Source organism: Cydia strobilella, chromosome 18, assembly GCF_947568885.1.
Source record: "Cydia strobilella chromosome 18, ilCydStro3.1, whole genome shotgun sequence".
Taxonomy (NCBI): domain Eukaryota; kingdom Metazoa; phylum Arthropoda; class Insecta; order Lepidoptera; family Tortricidae; genus Cydia; species Cydia strobilella.
Window position 1 is genome coordinate 11,056,981 of NC_086058.1, and position 20,800 is coordinate 11,077,780.

The window sequence follows — 20,800 nt, forward strand, 5'->3', positions numbered from 1 at the left end:
TCGGACATAGACTTAGGCTTAGGCTCGTTTAACTTACTAGATGTAGACTCTACTACTTGTTTGAAGGAACTCCTTTCCTCTACTGGCGAGGCATAGGGTAGAACTTCTTCTTCTGGATCATCTCTAGCTGTTACTGGAGTGAATCTTTGTTCAGAAGGAGACTCAGCAACGTCCTGGACGTCAACGTTCCCGCAAGATGGAGGTGGAAGGTCAGGAAGCTGCAGAGGTTCTTCTGCGTTTTCGTTATAAGGTGATGTTTGTTTACAGTGTTCTTCTCCCTCTTCGATCTCTAAAGGGTAGAGATGCGTGATAGATCTTGTGTATTCGGTATCTCCTACTCGTACCGTGGCAACCCTACATAATCCGTCGGCGCTTTCCCTTAAAGATACTATTTTCCCAACTTTCCAGTTGATCCTATTCCTCGTGTCACCTTTAATCTGCACGATTTGACCTATCTTCGGTTCTAACTTTGAAGTCACCCTAGGTTCTTTAGGGTGGTGGGAATATCTTTCTCTCAAATTTAGGAGGTACCTGTTCTCAAACATCTCTTTAAACTCTCGTAGAATTATCTGTGCTTTCTTCCAACCTTTAATTAGGTTATCTTTAGTCACCGTCCCTTGTGACGTAGGATCCTTATTCGACGTTTCCATAGTAATACACTTTCCCATGGTAAGGAAGTCTGATGGTTTTAGTACATGATCAGGCTCTGAATCCACGTATGTTAATGGTCTTGTGTTCAGAACTGCTTCAATTTCTTTTACCGCTGTAACGAGCTGGCTGTCGTTCAATAGATGTTTCTGTAAAGTTTTCTTCATACAGTTCTTAACTAAACCGACCAATCTTTCGTAGAAACCTCCATGCCATGGTGCTAACTGTGGTATAAATTTCCATCTTATCTCCTTATCTAAGCAGTATGGGATCTGAAGAATCTCTGAGAGTAACTTATAGTGAGCCGCGTTATCAGACGTTATCAAAGAAGGTACTCCTCTTGTTGAGATCATTCTACGTAAGGCCATTAAACCTTCTTCCGCCGTTAGGTCCTTTACAACTTCTAGATGAATGGCTCTTACAGCTAAACATGTGTAGAGGCTAATCCACCTTTTGCAACTGCCATTCCCATTGTTAACTAGAAGTGGTCCCAGGTAGTCTGTGCCAACGTATGTAAATGGAGAACTATAATTAACCCTCTCTTTCGGTAAAGCAGGAGTTTCCGGTAGTTTATATGGCCCTCCGTCATGTTTCTTACATTCAGGACATTTCCTCAAAATATTTTGAACTTTGCTTCTTCCTTGTGGTATCCAGTAAGTTTCCCTTATCTTGCTTAACGTGTGACTCACGCCAACATGCATATTTTCTCGATGAATCTTCATTATAGTTTCGTTGGTGAAGTCTGAATTTTTCGGTATAAGTATAGGGTAGCGTTTATCAAATGACCAGTCTGCATGTTTCATACGACCTTTACATCTTAGTAAGTCATCTATGTCTTTAAATACGCCTAAATTCAAACTTAAACTAGTTACTTTTCCTTCTACCTCTAGAGGAAAGTATTCAGCTTGAATTTCTTTCAACCTTAGAAACTTATCATCTGGCGTCTGATCATTTTCTTGTGCGGTTACTTCTTTTGCGGTTGCACTATGTCTCGTTTCCATCAGACTAACATCGGGTATGTCTGGATCAACTGTTTCCATCGGTTCTTCTTCTTGGATTCCAAGACCCTCCCCAATCAAGAGAGAACTGGTTGGTCCACTGCTAGTTGTAGTTGGCCACGTCTTAGGATCTTCTACTATAAATTGTGGACCAGTCAGCCATTTCTCTCTGTCCTCTCTCGAACAGGTGGGTCTGGTGCCTACGTCTGCTGGATTCAGGTCTGTTGAAAGGTATCTGATCTCCAGATCTTTATTCTTTCTGATCTCTTCTACCCGCCTGGCAACGAAGGGTGGCAACAGTTTATCAGATTTGCACCATTCTACAACAATCTGGCTGTCGGTCCACAAGACTTGCCTTACTATCTTCTGCTGAAGAAACTTAAGAACGAACTTTATTAGCCTACTGCCAATCAGTACTCCTAAAAGTTCCAGACGGGGTATCTTGAGACTCTCCTGGTCTTTTACCGGTATCAGACGGGATTTTCCCATAATGAAACTTCTCTTTGAACCGCAAACTAAAAAAACTGATGCTGCATAAGGCTGTAGAGAGGCATCTGTGAAACAGTGTAGTTGGTAGTTCCTTTCCATTGGTGTCTTTATGTAGCATCTGTCCACCGACACTTCTCCAATGGCTTTCAAATTCTGTCGGATTATGTTCCATTCTTCCGTTAGTTCGCTTGATAACGGTGAGTCCCATGATACTCCAGCCTTCCAAAGTCTTTGTAGAAAAAGTTTAGACGCTAGGGTATAGGGTGCAGCATAACCACATGGATCGTAGATTGATGCGATAGTCTTCAGTACTCCTCTTTTTGTTACCGCTTCCTCTTGCAAGTTAGGCTTCAACTGAAGAGTATCCCTTTTGATGTCCTTTACTTTATCTTTTTTATATGTATCAGAAACCTTCTTCATGAATTCCTTAGAATTCGAACTCCAATCCCTGAGTGACATTGAAATATCTTGAAAAGACCCTTTTAGGTTTCTGTAGAGCTCCATCGCTTCATCCGTAGTGTTGGAACCCGATACAAAGTTATCTACATATATGTCATTCGCTTTCTGTTTGACTTGTTGGTCTTCCGCTTTGGACAGGTGGTGTTTGATAGTTGCATTAAGTAAAAACGGTGAAGAAATGACGCCGAATGGTACTCTACAAAATCTAAGGTATAGTAGGTTGTCCTGAGATACCGGTTTAGAGGTATCTTTGAGCCACAAGAATCTGGTAACATCACGATCCTTTTCATGCAACGCCATCTGTAAAAAAGCTTTCTCAATATCTGAGGTTAAACCTATTTGATGGGTTCTAAATTTTATAAGTAAGCCAGTGAGGTCTTCTAACATGAGTGGTCCTCTGTACAAACATTCGTTCAGACTTTTCGTATCCTTGCTACTCTTAGAGCTAGCATCATAAACTATCCTCATAGGTTTCCCTCGATGATGTACTCCGTGGAAAGGTAAGTAATGTACGAGTTTACCCATTGACATTCTTGAAGTAGGTACTATTTCTATTATACCTTTATCTAATTGTTGTTTAAAAGTATCGCTATACGCTAGTAACGTGTCTTGATCCATACGCTTCAATAAGCTTGATAAGCGACCAAAGGCCATTCCAAAATTGTTAGGTAAGTCAGGTGGATAAGTTATCCAAGGCCAGCTTACCGTGTAACGATTATTTAGGTTAACTGTAGTATCGTTGAAATACTTGATCGCTTCTTCTTCTCTAGTTGCTCTTGGGGAATCACTGATACCTATACATTCTAGTTCCCAAAGGCTCTTTATGTCAGCATCACAAAGAGGTGGGTCTGGTTGATGAAGCTTCGTTTCAATGCAAGTCTGAGTGTAAGTCACTACGTACGGTTCGTCACTAAGTTGTGATTCTGTTCTACCACTTATTATCCAACCAAGGGCAGAGTAGATCAGAAACAGGTTACTGTCCAATTGTACTTTCTTCTCATAGGTTATGTTACAATAGTACTCGTTTCCGACCAGAATCTGTACTGGTCCGCTTAACGAACCGTCATCCGCTAGTACATATGTCTCCGGTAAGTCCTTCATCTTGACATTAGGTATGTACCCTCTTGAAATACGTTCTACGCAGTTAACCCGTATAACTATCTTCTTATTTGTTCTTGACAGCAACTGTAGAGTAACTATAGGGCTGTGTATTTCTTTAGGAGGATCATCACCAAAGGTGAACACTACTAAATGACTTTCTTCTTCGACGGGAAGCTTCAATTCTTTGGCCGTTTGAAACGTGACATAGGAGCGTTGAGAACCGGGATCTAAAAGAAGTCTATATTTATATTGTTTATTTTTATCATCTAAGGGGTTTGCATAAACTAGTGCTGTTTGGAGCGTTGTAATACCCTCTTCTAGGACAGTCACAACTGTTTCTTCACCGGGCCTTCCTTCTGAAAATTTAAAGGACATAAAGCTCGGTTATGCAGTACTTCACCGTGGCAAACGGTACACTTACGACCGATCTTGCAATCTTTCATAAAGTGATTTAACTTAAAACATAGGAAGCATCGTTTTCCTAGTCGTTTCTTTCTTTCTACCAAGGTAGTAGCTTCAGTGCATTTGTCATTAAAGTGATTCCCTTTGCAAAAGACGCATACCCATTCTTTCTTCTCTCCAGAGGGGCCTGGCTGAGGTTCGGATTGACCTTTATTTGAAGTTTGAGTTTGGTTCGGTCTGTTCCCTTTATTCTGTTTCTTAAAACCAATAAACTTCTTGATCTGCACCGATCTTCTATCAAAGCCTCCTTGTTGGTTTTGTTTCTTCTGGTTACTGTGTTGTGGTTGGGGTTGGTTTGCGTATTTCGCACGTTTTGCGTTTATATGAAGAGTTCCAACGGTACTATCTTCCGTTTCATGAGGGCGTTTCCTGCCCGAGATCCTTTCTGAATCCTCCTTAGCGGTGATAATTCTGTCTAACTGGCCTCTGAGTTCCTGTATAGATTCATCATTAACTTTTAGTTTTATTTCGTATACTAGTTCCGAAGGAAATTTCTCCAATAGCATGAATCGTAGATGATTGTGGTTAATATCTTCACCTAACGACTCTAAAATTTTAAGATGCTTCTCAATTTCGTTGAATGTCTTCCTGCAATCTTCAGCGGAGCCTTTTGCCATCTTAACCTTATATAGTGCAGCATAGTGTGCATCTATTAAATGAGACGTCTTGCCAAACCGCTCTTTCAATATCGAAACTGCGATATCATAGTTGGCATTAGTAGTTGACAGTCCGTCAATGGCTTTCTTGGCATCTCCTGCCACTGAAGTCTTAAGATATGATAGCTTGTCCACTTCAGGCAGGTTCCTTGAATCGATGTTGCTTCTGAAGACGTCCCAGAATTCACACCAGGCTAGTACGTCCCCGCTGTACACCGGCAGTTGAAGTTTAGGAAGTCGGCACGAGGAGTTCGGTTCTGTTAGTTTCTCGGAAGGTTTGTTCGTCGAAGTCACTTGGTCGATCTTCACCTTAAGCTCCGCTAAAGTCTCCTCGGCTTGAAGTTGTACTTCACTTATTAAGCAGATTTCATCGGACGCGGGAGTCGAAGCTAGTCTGAAATATTCTATCAGGTCGCTGCCAAGCCTTTTCAGGGACGCTTCCAATTTACTGTATGCAATTTGAGCCTGCATTAAGTTTTCTGAATTTACTATATCAGGAATTATTTCTAAGTCCGTAGTGAGTTTATCGTTAATGAGCCTAAGCCTTCTTAAAAGAATGTCGTCCATTTTGATGTTTTGTTTAAGCTTTAGTCTTGTCTAAGCCTGTAAAGTACAGAGACAAACCTATATAACCTAAATTCCTTTAATCTAAAATTTTAATGATATTAACTCAATAATTTTATTTTATAATAATTTAGTTTTATTAATTTTTTAGTAATTTCATTCATTATTTATTTTAATAAAATCAAATATTGAAATCAAGGTTCAACTAAAGACCCTTACAAGCCTTTCAAATTTGAAACTTAAAGAGATAAAGTTGAATCCAATTTACTTTATCTAATTAAAATCATTGACTTAATCGACTAAAAGTTTCCTTCAAAATTACCATGAAAGAAGACAAAATAAAAGTGATTAACAACATAACATACATACTGACATATGAATGTGCTCGGCGACCTATCTTTCTTTTATATCATTTATAGGTTCCACCAGGCCAAGCCTGAGGCCTTGTTAAAATCAGTAAGTGACGATGACGTTTGTACACTGTTACCACCATACAAAATCTACCGTTAACGTTAGCTACCACTTGAACTCTTGAAATAATTATTATTATTTTATTTGCTTCACTTGTTTGATTATTTATTGGTATTTGAACACTTGAAAGAAACACTTAATCAATAAATCCAGGAACACATAATTATAATTATAATACCTGCAAAGAAAGTGTCAGCTTATATCTATACACAGCACAATTGTTATGAATGATATAATATAACATAACCTGGCCTTTCGTAGCTAATTTATGTAAAATAAATTGGGTATAAATTCCCTCAAGTAATTTTAGTTCAAATGACAGGTACTAAATCTTTCCATATCTGTGATTATTCAAAATAACCTCAAATAAAACTTTACTTATGAACTCATAAGATCAATTAGAAGGGAAGTTAACTGTATTTTGAATTTCCAATAAGAGTATAATGAAATGGAAAAATACCGAACTATCTATCTTAGAACCCGTGAGAATGTTCTAAAAGGTCCTGTAACTTGTGAAAATATTAAGATCCGCCATGTTCTAGAAGTTTCTACGACTGAACTTTATTACCATACCGTATAAGCTTATTTCATCTCGTAAATTTCTAGAAAGTTAAAACAATTCAATAAAAGGATGAAATAGACCCGTAATTCACACAATAACGAAAGAAACTTCATTAAATTTAATACTTTTCTTTGTTTTAACCTTAAAATAATCATGGCCACCGCATGGTTGTCCTCGACCACGCCGGTGTAAATGATGATCCTGTACCTATATTTTAGAATAAGGTACTATCACTACAAAGAAAATGTTTAAAAACTTACCGAGATAGTCTAGTCCGAGTAACTTTGTATAATCTGGGGTTTTTGTCAAATCCGAGGTTGTCTTGTCCGGTATGGTTGGCGGCGGCGAATTCCCTGTACCTATGAACGTAAATGTACACATTTTTGAAGATCCTACATATATACACGCTTGCCCCGTTGTCGGAGCCCCTTTTATTACAATATTCTCAATAATTACCTTTAAATTTTGAGCCTTCTTGGGGAAGCTTGCGACTGTATCAGGACCGGCCACCAACAATTTAAAATGGCGAAGCGAGTAAAGTGTAAGGTTCAGCAGTCAATGTTGCCAAAGTCGACTCAACTTCTCCCTAAATTTTTATCAAATACGGAACGAATCTCGAACTCTTGTTGAAAATTCTCACGTTTTCTAAGCTAATTCCTTGTAAATGATGATAGACTCTATTTCTTGGAACCAGATAAAAGGTATAATATGATACACGAAGCAAATAAAGAGTATACAAACTCTCATTTACTACGCGTATATTTCTTATAAGATACCAATTAGTCATTATGATTCTTTTTTACCTTCTTATCATACTCCTTTTGAATGTGCTAATCTTTTAAAAATATTAAACAATCAATTTATCTTAAATTCATAAACTTAAATATATTACCTCTTTATCACTAGGTATAGTTTGCTACAACGTAACTACCTAACCGTCTAATTGGTAATTAATTATCGCATAACTTTTCAAAGTCGAATCCACTTAGTAACTAAATTTTTTCCTTTTCTTTAGTTATCTTGATAGTCCCGATGATCCATGTATTTCCGCCGACTTCTTGGGTAGTCTTCCTGAAGTGGCAACACCTGTCGCTGACTTCGGGCCTTTCCTAGGTGTCTAGCCTAGTCTATTCTTGCGATTATGTTGGTAACTCTAAGGTACTATTACTCAATAGTATCACTTAATATAAAAATAATAAGTATCATAATTGATAAATACAGACAAATGCTTCAGTAAATTTTATTTTTATCTCTGTATATTCTTCTTGCTAGTTAGCTTCTCCTTTCTAATTGGAAAATAAATACATCTTTAATAGAAACGTCTTTCTGCCAATTCCGTTCACCATGATGCAATTTCTTCATGTTGGCAGTCCGTACAATGTCTATTTTCTGCCGGTTACGCGAATAAAAACATGACCTTTTTTACTCAAATTATCTTCAATTAGTAAGTATTAATGCCAGCCTCTTTATTTAATCGAGCCCAAATTAATGCCTAACCAGACATCGTAAGAAAATACCTTAAAACGTATACATCAAATATAAAACTTTCGCTACTCGTAGCGCCATCTATAATTTTCGATTGTAAATGTATGCCTATAGTGAAGATGTATGCTTTGCATTCTTTATATGTATAATATAAGCCTTGGTTCTTTATCTGCTGCATCCCAGCACCTCCACCATTGTGGCCGCCTCTCCCCTAGCCGCCTACGGTATATAAATGAGACCGTAAAAAGGGGAAAGGCGGCAACAAATATAATGTTACTATGGGTGTAAAAGTTATAGAATGCTTAGCATACATACCTTCATATACTATGAAGGATTCTTCATCCTCGCTCTCTCTGGACCTCTGCTCTACTCCAGGGCCAGAGGAGCCTCAGTCTCTGCTTCGCTTAATTTATGGCGGCTGTATTATCGCACCGAGATCTGTGGGTGAAATTGCTCTATGAACATGGTATTCTCCTAACAATTAACCCCACACATAAATATAACATCTTTACTAGCGAGCCACATCTTACCCGGCCGGATGTAGGATATATCAGCTACCATTGTAGCCGCCCTTCGCAAAGTGTGTGCTCAGTACATGCATAATACGTGCTGATAATGGAATACCAAGCGACCGTAGTCATCTCTGCACTCCTGCACAGGATAAAGGAGAACCTAGCAGCCAAGGCCACAGAACTTCTAGAGTCGGCCACCGTTGTGGTCACTCTTACATATTGATAAAGGAGACGTCAGCAGCCGAAGCCACCCCTCTCCTACATAATCTATAAATTACCTAGTCCGCCTTACCTAAGATGGGCTCCACACAACTTCCACGGCGGAGACCGTAGCAAGTTGTACTCACACAAACTTATTGCTTCCACGGCGGAGACCGTGGCAAGCCGAAACAAATAAGGAGATAATCGTATAGAGAAACCATACCACCACTGCGAGCCACTAAGCAGATAAAATACTTAGCTTTAGATGATTCTGGACAGCTGTAGACTTCCTCACTTTATATCACTTTCGAGAACTCTCGCGCCTTGCTCATTCACACGCGCCATATTGTCTTTTACTGCTTTAACCTTCACATCGGATTAACTTACCACAATTCCACCTAGAGGGCGCTGTTAGGTGTTGCCGCAAGGAAATTCGTCTTGGGTGTTATAAATTCGCGTCTGTCGCGACAATCACGGTTCATGAGATACAGCCTGGTGACAGATGGACAGACAGCATGAATCCTGGTCTGAAATTTAGGTCATTTTTTGACTGGCAAATGTAGTCCCCTCTGGGGCTTCAGGAGTTAAATATCGCGAGTAGGAAATCGAATAAAATAAAAACAGTTCATTCATGATGTTATAATTTAATAACTCCAAATATTTTACACAACAGTTACAGAACATAAAATACCTTTGGTATTGCGCCGTAAAGGTGGTAATAATTGCACATAATTAATTTCATCTAACTACCTTATGTACAAAAAATACAATACATTTATATAAAAACTGACTTCGCAAATATTAGGTATAGGTAACATTTTAGTTCACATTAATATCATTGACTGCTATAAAATATTTACGAGTATTTTATATTGGAGATACATTACAGTAAGTAGGTATATGGTGTTCTACATGAATGGATTAGGTTTTTATTATATTACGCGAGAGAACTTGAGTCGCTTAACTTCAAACTCGGGTAAATGCATCTGTCTGTAATAGGGTAGATATTTGCTGAGGGTCGAATGAGTTTGAAGTTAAGCGACACTTATAGACGTGCAAAATCAAATATTTTTTTGTGTGACCTCAAAGTAGTAGTTAGCTCTTATGTCAGCGAATTAAGAACTATGGGACATATTTTTGAGTAGGTAAGTTGTCTACACCCATATTTTTACACTTGAGTGTACCAACTGCAACTCTTTTAACTAACCATTTGTAAACCTTATGGTATTGCATTAAGGTTTTCAAATCGTCAATTATTTAACAGTGAGTGTGGTACACGATGTTAGGACACCGTTTCTAAGTATAAGAGGTACGGTTTAGTGAGTTCAATCAAATTGGAAGCGCCGCTGTAAGAACGTGTCCTACTTGTTTAGTTTAACTACTATTTTGTTGCCACGAATTCTTCTATGGTGCCGCACGTCTATTGGTTCGTCTGTATAGTAACAAATAAATTAATAAACAAATAAATTAAGTGCATTGGGATATAAAGTCATGTCAAACCTATAAAAAACAAAAATAAATAAGCATCACATTCAAAATAAAATATCACAGAAAATATTCACAGTGTTACTTTACAACTATTATTCTTATCTTTCTCTTCAGTTCAAAACTTAATGAATGATCTTTATTTGGTAAGAAATGCATTTACATACTTAAAAAAGCATATTAAAAGGTAAACTATACATCTTTACATTTGGACCCATCAATGATCCAATTTCCATCTCTTCGCCATGAAAACTATAAAAAAGCGAGAAAAATGCTTTAAATACACAAAAGGATCTACAGGATCTTTCTACTTATTATTAAATGCTCATGTAAAAACTCGCCGACATTGCAGTGAAAGAAAACGGTCTACTATAAAAATTGAACAGTACTTATTACATTTGTAACAATAATTAAGTATATACTTACAAACAAGTTCTACTTAAAATAAATGGATTATATTAATACTTGATTCGTACAAAAACGCTGGAAGGCAGCGGAAACATGTTTAATCCCATTGGTCAAACGTGCTATATGAATATAAATACAAAGCTTTTGTGCCCAAAACAAGTTTTGCTACTGAGCCTTAAAAACTCCTCGCTCGCCAACCTTCCCTTTTTAATAGCCCTTTTCACGGTCTCTTGCGACGTACCTACACTCCACGTTAAAAATGTCAAGTGAAATAGCAAAACGGAGACTCACTTTTTGCAACGGGCATAGAAAATAGACGTCCGGAGCGCGGTATAAGTACAGTCAAGTTCATAACTATGTATGAACCTTAATATCCGTCCGATTCGCACGTCGCTCCGACGTGCGAGCGAGATGTCGCTATAATCCACTCATAGCGTTGTCTCGCTCAAACCTCGGAGCGACTTGCGAATCGGACGCAGTGCAGTGTGCCATTGCAAATAATGCAATAAGGTAAAAAAAATAATAATACAATCGGTCGCACCATCCGTGAATAGACCGCCTTGCGATCTTTTGACGTCATGCTATTATAAAAATGCAGCCTTCAGACCGGCTAGCATGAGTTTCGTATTTGCGCGCGTGTCCATACTTGAAGTCGCGCTAGATAAATGGAGTCGGGAGAACGCAACTCATACTAGCAAGTGAGTAGTATTTTTATGTAGACTGTGCGCTCTACTGATGAAAATGCCTGTCTTATTTTAATCCCATGTGCGCTGCGAATAACTCAGGTTCCTAATAGTAACTACGGAACTATAAAAGCATCAACAAAGCAGAAGGGCGTTGCTTATACATATCACAGGTTGCGTCAGGCATGTACGCTGAGCCCGCTCTAACCCATACACGCCTTGTGGGGATTTACAAAAAAGTGCCCGTTTTACTCCCTTAAAGTAAACATTTACTCATTTGCCGTCGAAAAGATCCCAAAATTCCGAAATTTCTACATAGAAAAAATCCTAAAACTTTTACATTTTTGAATGAGAATCGAAATTGTCCATTTCCTTTGTTTCCTGTTAATTTTCCTACAATTTCCATAATCTTTTCCAACATTTTCGAAACTTTCCGCAACTCGCGCATATGTATGCATAGTACAAGTACATATAATGGACAGTCGTAGGGCCATATGCGGCAAACGGTGGCAAAATAAGTCAATTTTTTTTTTTTTTTTACTTTAATAGTATTCCTACTAAGTGTCCCAAGGATAATTTCATTTTCTACGGGTACCCATGGAAGTAAGTACATATAATTATGGAAGCAACAAAACGAACATCTAAAATACGTAGGAAAAAATACACTATTTTGCCCTCTATCAATATCGGAAGAAATCAAGATTCAAAGTAATTTGTGAAGAAAAAATTGAGAGGAAAAATTCGGTCACTCTTTTAAAATCCCCCTAATAATACTAGGATGAAAAATGGTCAATGGGTGCATAGCCTATAATTATTACAGTTAGGTATAAATAGTACTTACAAGGCCTAGTTCAGACGGAGAAGTAACGCTTCTCACTATTTAAGGATGAAACACTTTAGGGAATTTTTTAGATATTTGAATATAACAGATACGGTTTTTTTAGCAATTGATTCCTTTTTTTAAATGTTTGTTTCCATTATTATGTTTGTTTGTGTACTTTTTATGTATTTGCACAAGTCTGACACAAGTGTTAAGTGTTATGTCGATTATGATATGATTGGATCACCACATTTCTTATATTCAAATTATCTATGTTCACTTTTAACACAAAACACTATTAAGGTGAGATCCTCATATGGCAAGACTTTTCACTATTCGGTTCTCAAACGCTGTTTCGTCACACCATTCACATTTATAATGGCCACCACATGACTGATAAATAGATCGGTCACGGAAACCTGGAACCTGGAACTGACCTATTTCAGATAGAACTGTCTATGACACAGGAAATCTGTTAGCACACAATAAGAAAAGCTCTGAATTCAGCTGTGTATGGTGGTCATAGGGTTGTGTAAGACTATTATTTCGTCCATGGTCACAGGTTTGATAAGGCGTATAGGCAGGCTGAGACATATAACTCTGCACTACCTAAGCACACACGACGGAGAAAACTTCGCTATTCTTAAAAAAAACGTCCGTCCCCTGCGTCCATCATTTCTACAATCACACGACGAAACGTACTCAGCCTCACGCGTTGATTCCTTGGAAGTCCCCGGGCCACCGGGTCTGGAACCGTCACACCATTCTGTCTTTAGCCGCACGCCAAAGCTTAACAAGTCTTTTCCGTTCTTCATTAACGCTGTACGTCACACCATAAACAAGTGCGCCTATTTAGTCTATGGTCACACGACGAATCGAACACCGCCTCACGCATTAAGCCCCTGAAAGCCCCCCGACGCGCGGCGCGGTCGGATCCTTCATACTATTCCGTCTGTCACACTAGTCTTCATTACTTTTCATAAACGCCGTCTGTCACCCCATAGACATCACAGACTGTATTACTAGAGTCCCATTATTTAGTCTATGGTCACACGACGAATCGAACTCGGCTTCACGCATTAAGCCACTGAAAGTCCTTCGGCGCTCGGCGCGGTCGGATCCGTCATACTATTATGTCTAGTCTTCATTACTTTTCATAAACGCCGTCTGTCACCCTATAGACATACAGACTGTATTCCTAGAATCCCATTATTTAGTCTATGGTCACACGACGAATCGAACACGGCCTCACGCATCCCCTGAAAGTCCCCCGGCGCGGTCTGATCCGTCATACTATTCTGTCTAGTCTTCATTACTTTTCATAAACGCCGTCTGTCACCCCATAGACATTACAGACTGTATTCCTAGAGTCCATCGTTTAGTCTATGGTCACACGAGGCGCGACGAAGCGAACTCGTCCTCACGCATTGAACCCCTGGAAGTCCCCGGGCCAGTTCTCGCGGCGCGCGGCGCGGTCCGAGCCGGTGCAGGCGAAGAAGTCGTCGCCCTCGAACGGGTCGGACTCGCGGGTGAAGATGTTGACGGATTCAGATTTTTTGATGTCCCTGTGGGTCGGTTGGGGCTTGGGCCTGTAAAATTAACACTAACATATATTTCGACATACATAAATGAAAAGGGGTGGCGCCGACCGTTTAACCAATCATATTTTAAAGACCTTTCCGTCCAATATTCAATGAAACCACACCAGTGAAATATTGGCCAAGGGGACATTGAATCGGATTATGCTTAGTGTATGGTTCTGTAGCCGTGTATGTTGGCCTATTGACATCTTTATGTTGACTGTTTATTAATAATTCCTCACACTCAATGTGTCTGCTTTACCATTGAGCCGCAAAAGATTGGACTTTACAGACAGTATAGCGGTGATACAAGTCAGTAAACGTTATGATACTTGTATTAAGCGGCACAGTTCCGACCCGACTCAATGTCTCTTGGCTTAGCTGAAGTGTGCTGAGCCACAGAATAAATATTAGTACTAGGTACAGAAGATTAACTCTCTAACAAAACGCGTCTATTACGACAGATATGACCGCTAGGTGGCGCATGCAAGAACAGGCATCCGTTCCGTAGCGGTGCGCGGCAATTACTATGGCTAGTCCTCAGAACTAGGGGCGGCCGCATGTACTTGTAGCGGCGCGATAAAATCGCGGAGCGAGTCGCGCCTGGCCGAGCCAAGAGACATTGAGTCGGATCGAACCTGTGTCACTTAGAGTAAAATTTATCGTCAGGGAAGCACGTCCTCGTCCTCCTCGACGATGGAGGCGGTCCGACCGCGGACACATGGACACACATGGAACATGGAGCGGCACGAGGCAGGGTCGAGGGGCCGTAATACGTTACCTCAGCGGAGGCACGTCCTCGTCCTCCTCGGCGATGGAGGCGGTGCGGCCGCGGGGCGTGGCCAGCGTGAAGTCGTCCTCGAACATGGAGCGCGGCGACACGGAGTCCGAGTCGAAGCGGAACCGCGACGTTGACTCGTCGTGCCGCGCGCTGCCCGTCGAGAGGGGGGATGCGGTGATTTCTTCGGACTCGAAGGCGAATCTGAGGAAGACGAAGAAGTTTTTAAAAATCTTGTGACTCTAAAACCACTGACATGACGGCAGACGAAGCGAGAAAACGGGATGATCTCGATGTCTTTGGATTGGCTGAATGTTGTTCTGGAAGAAAGGAGCAAGCCCAGACCACACATCACACATATTTTTTTTAGATTGGTTTAAAATATAGCACATTACGTCAATAGTGCGTCAGCTCCCGAGTTCTCACGAGGTCACTACCATTGGTGGAGGTTCAAATTAAAGTAGTTTTATGTGAATCATACAGGTTTCTATTGTTCCCCATAAAGTTTAAAGTCATGTCATAATGTATTGTTTGCTCGAATTTTCGTTAGTCATAATTTGGCTTTTCTCAGACACGCGTAACTTTTCAGGATTGCCATAAAACAAACCTAACCTAACCTATCTGTAGGATAACCTTACGAAAATCCTGAAAAGTAAACGGTTTCAGAATTATGACTAATGATAATCTGACAATCATTACATTATGACTTTGAATAATTATGTCACACAAAGAGACCCCGAATTATACTAACTCATATTAATAACTCACCTCGTCCCTTCCAGATTCGCATAAGGCGCCTTCTTCCTCGCTGGCGGGGGCTCAGTAAAATCATTGTCGAACGGACTCGTCCGCTCCCGCGGCGAGAAGTCATTCGAGAACCGATAGTCACGCCGTTGCCGGGGGTCTTCACGTCTCGAGCGGCGGCGGGGTTCGCGCGGGTCGCGGGGGTCACGAGGGTCACGCTCGCGGGGGTCGCGAGGGTCACGGGGGTCGCGGGGGTCGCGGGTGTCGCGATCGGAATCGCGGCGGGAGGAACTGTTGTTGGAGCGACGCGACGGCCAGGCGAGCGTCGATCCGTACCTAAAGATGACATGTAAAAATGTATCTTTAGTACTAACTAGACTTTTTACTCATAAAGATAAGAACTCTGGTTTTTACGAAACAATTACCTTCGTTCGCTAAGCTCGTCTACCTGCCTGCCATCATTCCGCCGCCTCGACTCACGCCACCCCAATGACCCATAATTTCGTTCTGAAAAATAAACTCATTAAGACTTCCGTGTTTTTTTGACACGAAGTCAATCAAACAGGCCACATGATAGATGAGAAATCAGATTTTTAAAAGCGTTGAAACTAAAAGTGTAAGCAGACTGTATCAGCGGTTTAGCTATTTCACTTTACTGTAGGTATTTGATAGTTATGTGATTAACAGAGCCCGGAATTTACGCGGCAAAAAAAAGCCTGTCGCAATCTTGCTAGAGTTAGAAACATTTTTTATCGATATCGATAGTTGGGTAATGGAAGAAAAAAAAATAGTAGGTATTCAAATAAAAATAAAATATTTAATAAGTAAATTTAAATAAGGTTTTTATAAAATTATATACAAACAAGATGCAATTTCTTTTTCGATATCTACATCAGTAGGTACAAACAGCAGCACATGACATTATATTTGGTTTGTGACAGTGTTAGGAGTAGATAATCATTATCATTAATTTCTCAAACTTCTCTAGGAGTAAACAGTTTCATTTATCACTATAAAGTCATTTATGTATACTATTCAATTATGTACACTAATTGTATCTGTTTGTATATAATTTTATACAAACCTCACCATTTAATTTTTTTGAAATATTGTTTTTATTTGGTTGACAGTCCTTTTCTTCTATTACACAACTATCGTTATCGATAAAAAAAATGTTTCTAACTCTAGCAAGATTGCGACAGTCAAATTCCGCTTACCGTTACTTCGCCACCGCTGGTCGGAGCTCCATCCCCTGGGAGACGATCTGCCAGACCCACAACCGTCGCTGTAACTGAAGAATCAATTTATTACACTACTAAAATAGTACTGTATTATTGTTGAAGTAACAAATACTCGCATTTGCAGGCGCGAGTTTAAGTTTATACGAAATACCCTGGGAATCCGTTTAACATGAAGCCTGCAAATGCCATTCCGGCCGAGTCATTTAGTGTTCTTCTCAAAACTGGTGTTTTTTATTATTATCATTGAATACCAGCAATTTGTAGACTTTAATATCGTGAGATAGTTTTATTTTATTCGTTTCATGAAAAAATTACTTCGATTTACTGGCATTTTTTGCTTTAAAGAATGCAAATGTAGCTTTCTGCCGAAAACAGTAGCTATTTCAAACACATAAAAAAGTCGCGGTTGGTTGACATCTTTCGAAAATACGGTATTCCATCAAAAACATTACATCTAAAAAGATGCGTCTCGAAACACAATTCTTCTACTACAAAAAAGTTTGGAGATGTAATGTGATACCAAGTCGGTTATTTTAGTCAGTGCCAGGGGATGTTAAACCGTATCAATATTAGATATCTTTAATTTTTTATACATATAACTACTATGTGTAGGAACTGCAAAAGTAACTTTGTAATAGCATATAGGTATATTTATACGGGACTACAAACTTACTTCTACAGTTCTTAAATTATTAAAACGTGACTGATATTGCAATATTTTTAGGTTTTTTATGACTTGATAAACTTTTAGTTATGTTTAAAATTTGAAGCTTGTGGTTTGGCTAGAAGTACCTTAGAATTATGATGATCGGTGAGTGAGTGTGTCAGTGACAAAACTAAGGAACTTTGACGTCGAGTAATTCTTAAACTACAAATTCTAATTGAATAATCTTGGGAATATATCTAAGCCATATCACGCCCTATGTCACTGAAAATTCAGGGTTCTAGCTTTAGCCAGAACAAAATTACAGGACGTCGTAAATGGCTTGAATGGCTTCGAGAAAAGGATTGTACGGCCGTGCCTCTTTGATTTGCTCAACTTGGCGGGGGCACTGCCGTGCCCCCAGAACTAATTTCTAAGTAACAAACCCCCAGAAAGTAATTTTTGACGTTTATTAATAATGTATTTAATTTGAATCAAATTTTATAACGTAAAAAATAGAGTTGTGCCATTCCCGGTAACATTCCCCATTTTGTATGGGGAAATTTCTCGCTCGGTAACATTTTCCATACAAAATGGGTAATGTAACCGGGAACGGCACAACTATAGTAAAAAAAGACCTAATGACTTACTCCTCTTCCTCATCATACGAATGCCGCGGCTTCCTATGTCTATCCCTTTCTTTATCCCTGTAATCCTTCGGCCGCTCTCTGCTATACGTTCTGTCCCGCTCTCTCTCCCTGCTGTATGTTCTGTCTCGATCCCACGTGTCGTTTTCCCTATCTGAAAGAAAGAAATATCATTCCGATACTATGGGTGGTATTCCACCTCCAATTTCTTTGTCCAATGTGTATTAGCATCTCACATTTTGCTTAGTGAGAGAGTGAGACGCAATGCACATTGGACCAAGATACCAAGATATTGGACAGGTCGAAACCTAAGACGCGTAAAAGTAGTGCAACATTTTATAGACGTAGTTATTAAAGCGGGATTAGATGGCGCTGTACGCTGCCATACGTTTTAGATATAGTGACAGCCCGGAAAAGGTATACAATTTTGAGAGCAACAAAAACCCCTCTTGTTATTTGTTATAATATCCTCATTACTAGATCTGCGCCTCTGGCAGGCCTCCTTCACTCGCTCAAGGCCACGCGCTATATGCCTACCGCTCGGCGTATCGTCGACAATACAACCGACAGAGGGCCGCCGAACGCCCGCCTGAGCGCTCGCACCGCACGTTTCCCGCGCTTACGCTTCGAAATGCCGAAACCACGTAATTATTGTGCAGAGGATGGGTGTAAAAGTCAAAAAACAAAGGAAAATTTGTCGTTTTTTTAATTGCCGAGAGACGAAGAAAGGTGAGTAGTATTTAAAATCTATCTTTATGAATTTTGTCACCATTTATTTCTTTGAACATAAGTAGATAAATCGTAAATTAAGGAGTTTTTTGAGTCAGGTATTATAAGTGTTGTTTTTAAATATTTGATTGACTAATAAAAAATATGGTTGATTCGCATCATTCGTTTTATTACAATAATAACATAAGTAACAGTACAACCCGCATTCTTACGATGAGGCGTTGGCACGTGACTCGCAAGGCGAGCAAGGCAGTCTCGACTCTTTGTGCGCATACTTATGGTACATTTCTTCTCGTCCTGAACAGCAGGTATTGTTAAGATTTTGTAGGCTATTATAGCGTAGGTATTGTCGCTTTTGTATGGGAATGATGTATCTGTTACGTAGTAACTATTTATTAATCTGTGCCTCTGGCCGCTGTTCATCGGTGGAGGTCAGAGTAGCAGACCAGCAAAGGGGCTTCGGCCGTTAAAATCGAAAAACACATGGAACCTAACCGAGATTTATCCAATCCTAAATACATGAAATTTTAATCACTAGGCATACTCTGCGTAGTGACTTTATAGGTCAACTAGGAACAACTTTTATTTCGCGATTTCGGTATTAGTCCCATAATAAAAGTTGTTCAGTATGACCTTAGTCACTACGCAAGAGTATGGCTATAGTGATTAAAATTTCACCCTGTATATTATGAACCTGTATAATTAACTAGTAAATTATTGAAATTTTCATAGTAAACTAACCTCTACTCCTCCGATGCCGATCTCTATGGTCACGTTCTTTGCTAACGTCACGGCGATCCCGACCACTACCTGAATCCCTTCGAGATTCCCGTCCCTCTCTGCTGAGATCTCTGTCTCTGTCGCGGCTGTCTCTTTTGTCTCGTATTTTGTCCTTCTCTCGCCCGCTGCCAGAGTCCAGGCATTCTCTTGAGCCTTGCGATGAGTTATGCCTGGAAAAAAACAAAATATATTCATATTATGGAATATATTGAAATGGTATGAAAGAGAAACATTTGTGACAATGTGTGTCAAAAAACTGACCCCACAACCATTTGGTATTAATATCTTACTCGACCATAGGGCGGACCTTGGGAGGGAGCAGCGGGACGGAGAGGCTGGGCCGCAGATATAGGGTAGAATCGGAAAATCCTATGGCGTGACCTTCGCTTTTAAGGGTTCCGTACCCAAAGGGTAAAGCGGGACCCTATTACTTAGACTCCGCTGTCCGTCCGTGTCTGTATCTCATGAACCGTGATAGTTACACAGTGGAAATTTCACAGATGATGTGTTTCTGTTGCCGCTATAACAAATACTAAAAACAGAATAAAATAAATATTTAAGTGTGGTTCCCGTACAACAAGCGTGATTTAATCGCCGTTTTTTGCGTAATGGTACCCTTCGTGCACGAGTCCGACTCGCACTTGACCAGTTTTTTAAGAGGCATGACATAACATTTCAGTAGTCAATATTAAGGCGGTTAAAGCGGTGACATACCTAGACTCTCGATCGCGATGCAGAGGTCGCTGCAGGCGGCTCGGTGGGGGTTCTTCATCCCACGGCGACACGTCACGCGACGATGAGGACGTTTGCACTGCAACAACAGGGGTTATACGTTGTAAGCAGATATTGGGAAACCGCTTATCTACGCTTACACCTGTTGCTTCTCTTGACTGTCCGGGTTGCTGTCAGAAACGGTTCATCAGGCGGCAGTAACATCAATGAGCTCGAACATAAACTGTTATCAAAGTCGCTGCAGGATTTACAGTATTATTTCTAAGAACATGTCGGCCATGGCAGGACCATTAGCAAGATGGAAAGCGCTCGTCCGACGGCCAGGACGGGGACGGCACTGGCCAGATACACTGGCGGTACGCATCGGTCCCGGACGGCGCCACGGCGCAAGTCGCGCGAGTCCGACTCGCAGGGGAGGCCCCGGGACACAAGGCCCGGCACATGGCTACAGTACGCACCAGTCCCGGACGGCGGCGGGCGTGCCGCGGCTCCGTTCGCGCAAGTCCGACTCGCAGGGGAGGCTCCGGAACACAGGGCCCGGCACATGGCTACAGTACGCACCAGTCCCGGACGGCGGCGGGCGTGCCGCGGCTCCGTTCGCGCAAGTCCGACTCGCAGGGGAGGCTCCGGAACACAGGGCCCGGCACATGGCTACAGTACGCACCGGTCCCGGACGGCGGCGGGCGTGCCGCGGCTCCGTTCGCGCAAGTCCGACTCGCAGGGGAGGCTCCGGAACACAGGGCCCGGCACATGGCTACAGTACGCACCAGTCCCGGACGGCGGCGGGCGTGCCGCGGCTCCGTTCGCGCAAGTCCGACTCGCAGGGGAGGCTCCGGAACACAGGGCCCGGCACATGGCTACAGTACGCACCAGTCCCGGACGGCGGCGGGCGTGCCGCGGCTCCGTTCGCGCAAGTCCGACT

At 41.0% G+C, this 20,800-nt stretch overlaps 1 protein-coding gene across 1 annotated transcript in view; it reads right to left on the minus strand.

The window, feature by feature from the left end:
• Nucleotides 1–9,232: 9,232 nt before the first annotated feature.
• LOC134749341 (protein disabled) overlaps nucleotides 9,233–20,800 on the minus strand; it is a 32,890-nt gene continuing 21,322 nt past the window's right edge. Inside the window, exons 14-21 of the mRNA XM_063684260.1 lie at nucleotides 19,861–19,957; nucleotides 19,108–19,316; nucleotides 17,641–17,791; nucleotides 16,324–16,397; nucleotides 15,532–15,613; nucleotides 15,131–15,442; nucleotides 14,366–14,566; nucleotides 9,233–13,593 (exon numbers count right to left, since the gene is read on the minus strand). Of these exons, the coding sequence (XP_063540330.1) occupies nucleotides 13,425–13,593; nucleotides 14,366–14,566; nucleotides 15,131–15,442; nucleotides 15,532–15,613; nucleotides 16,324–16,397; nucleotides 17,641–17,791; nucleotides 19,108–19,316; nucleotides 19,861–19,957 (1,295 nt within the window). The 3' untranslated portion in view covers nucleotides 9,233–13,424. The remainder of the gene's footprint in view (nucleotides 13,594–14,365; nucleotides 14,567–15,130; nucleotides 15,443–15,531; nucleotides 15,614–16,323; nucleotides 16,398–17,640; nucleotides 17,792–19,107; nucleotides 19,317–19,860; nucleotides 19,958–20,800) is intronic.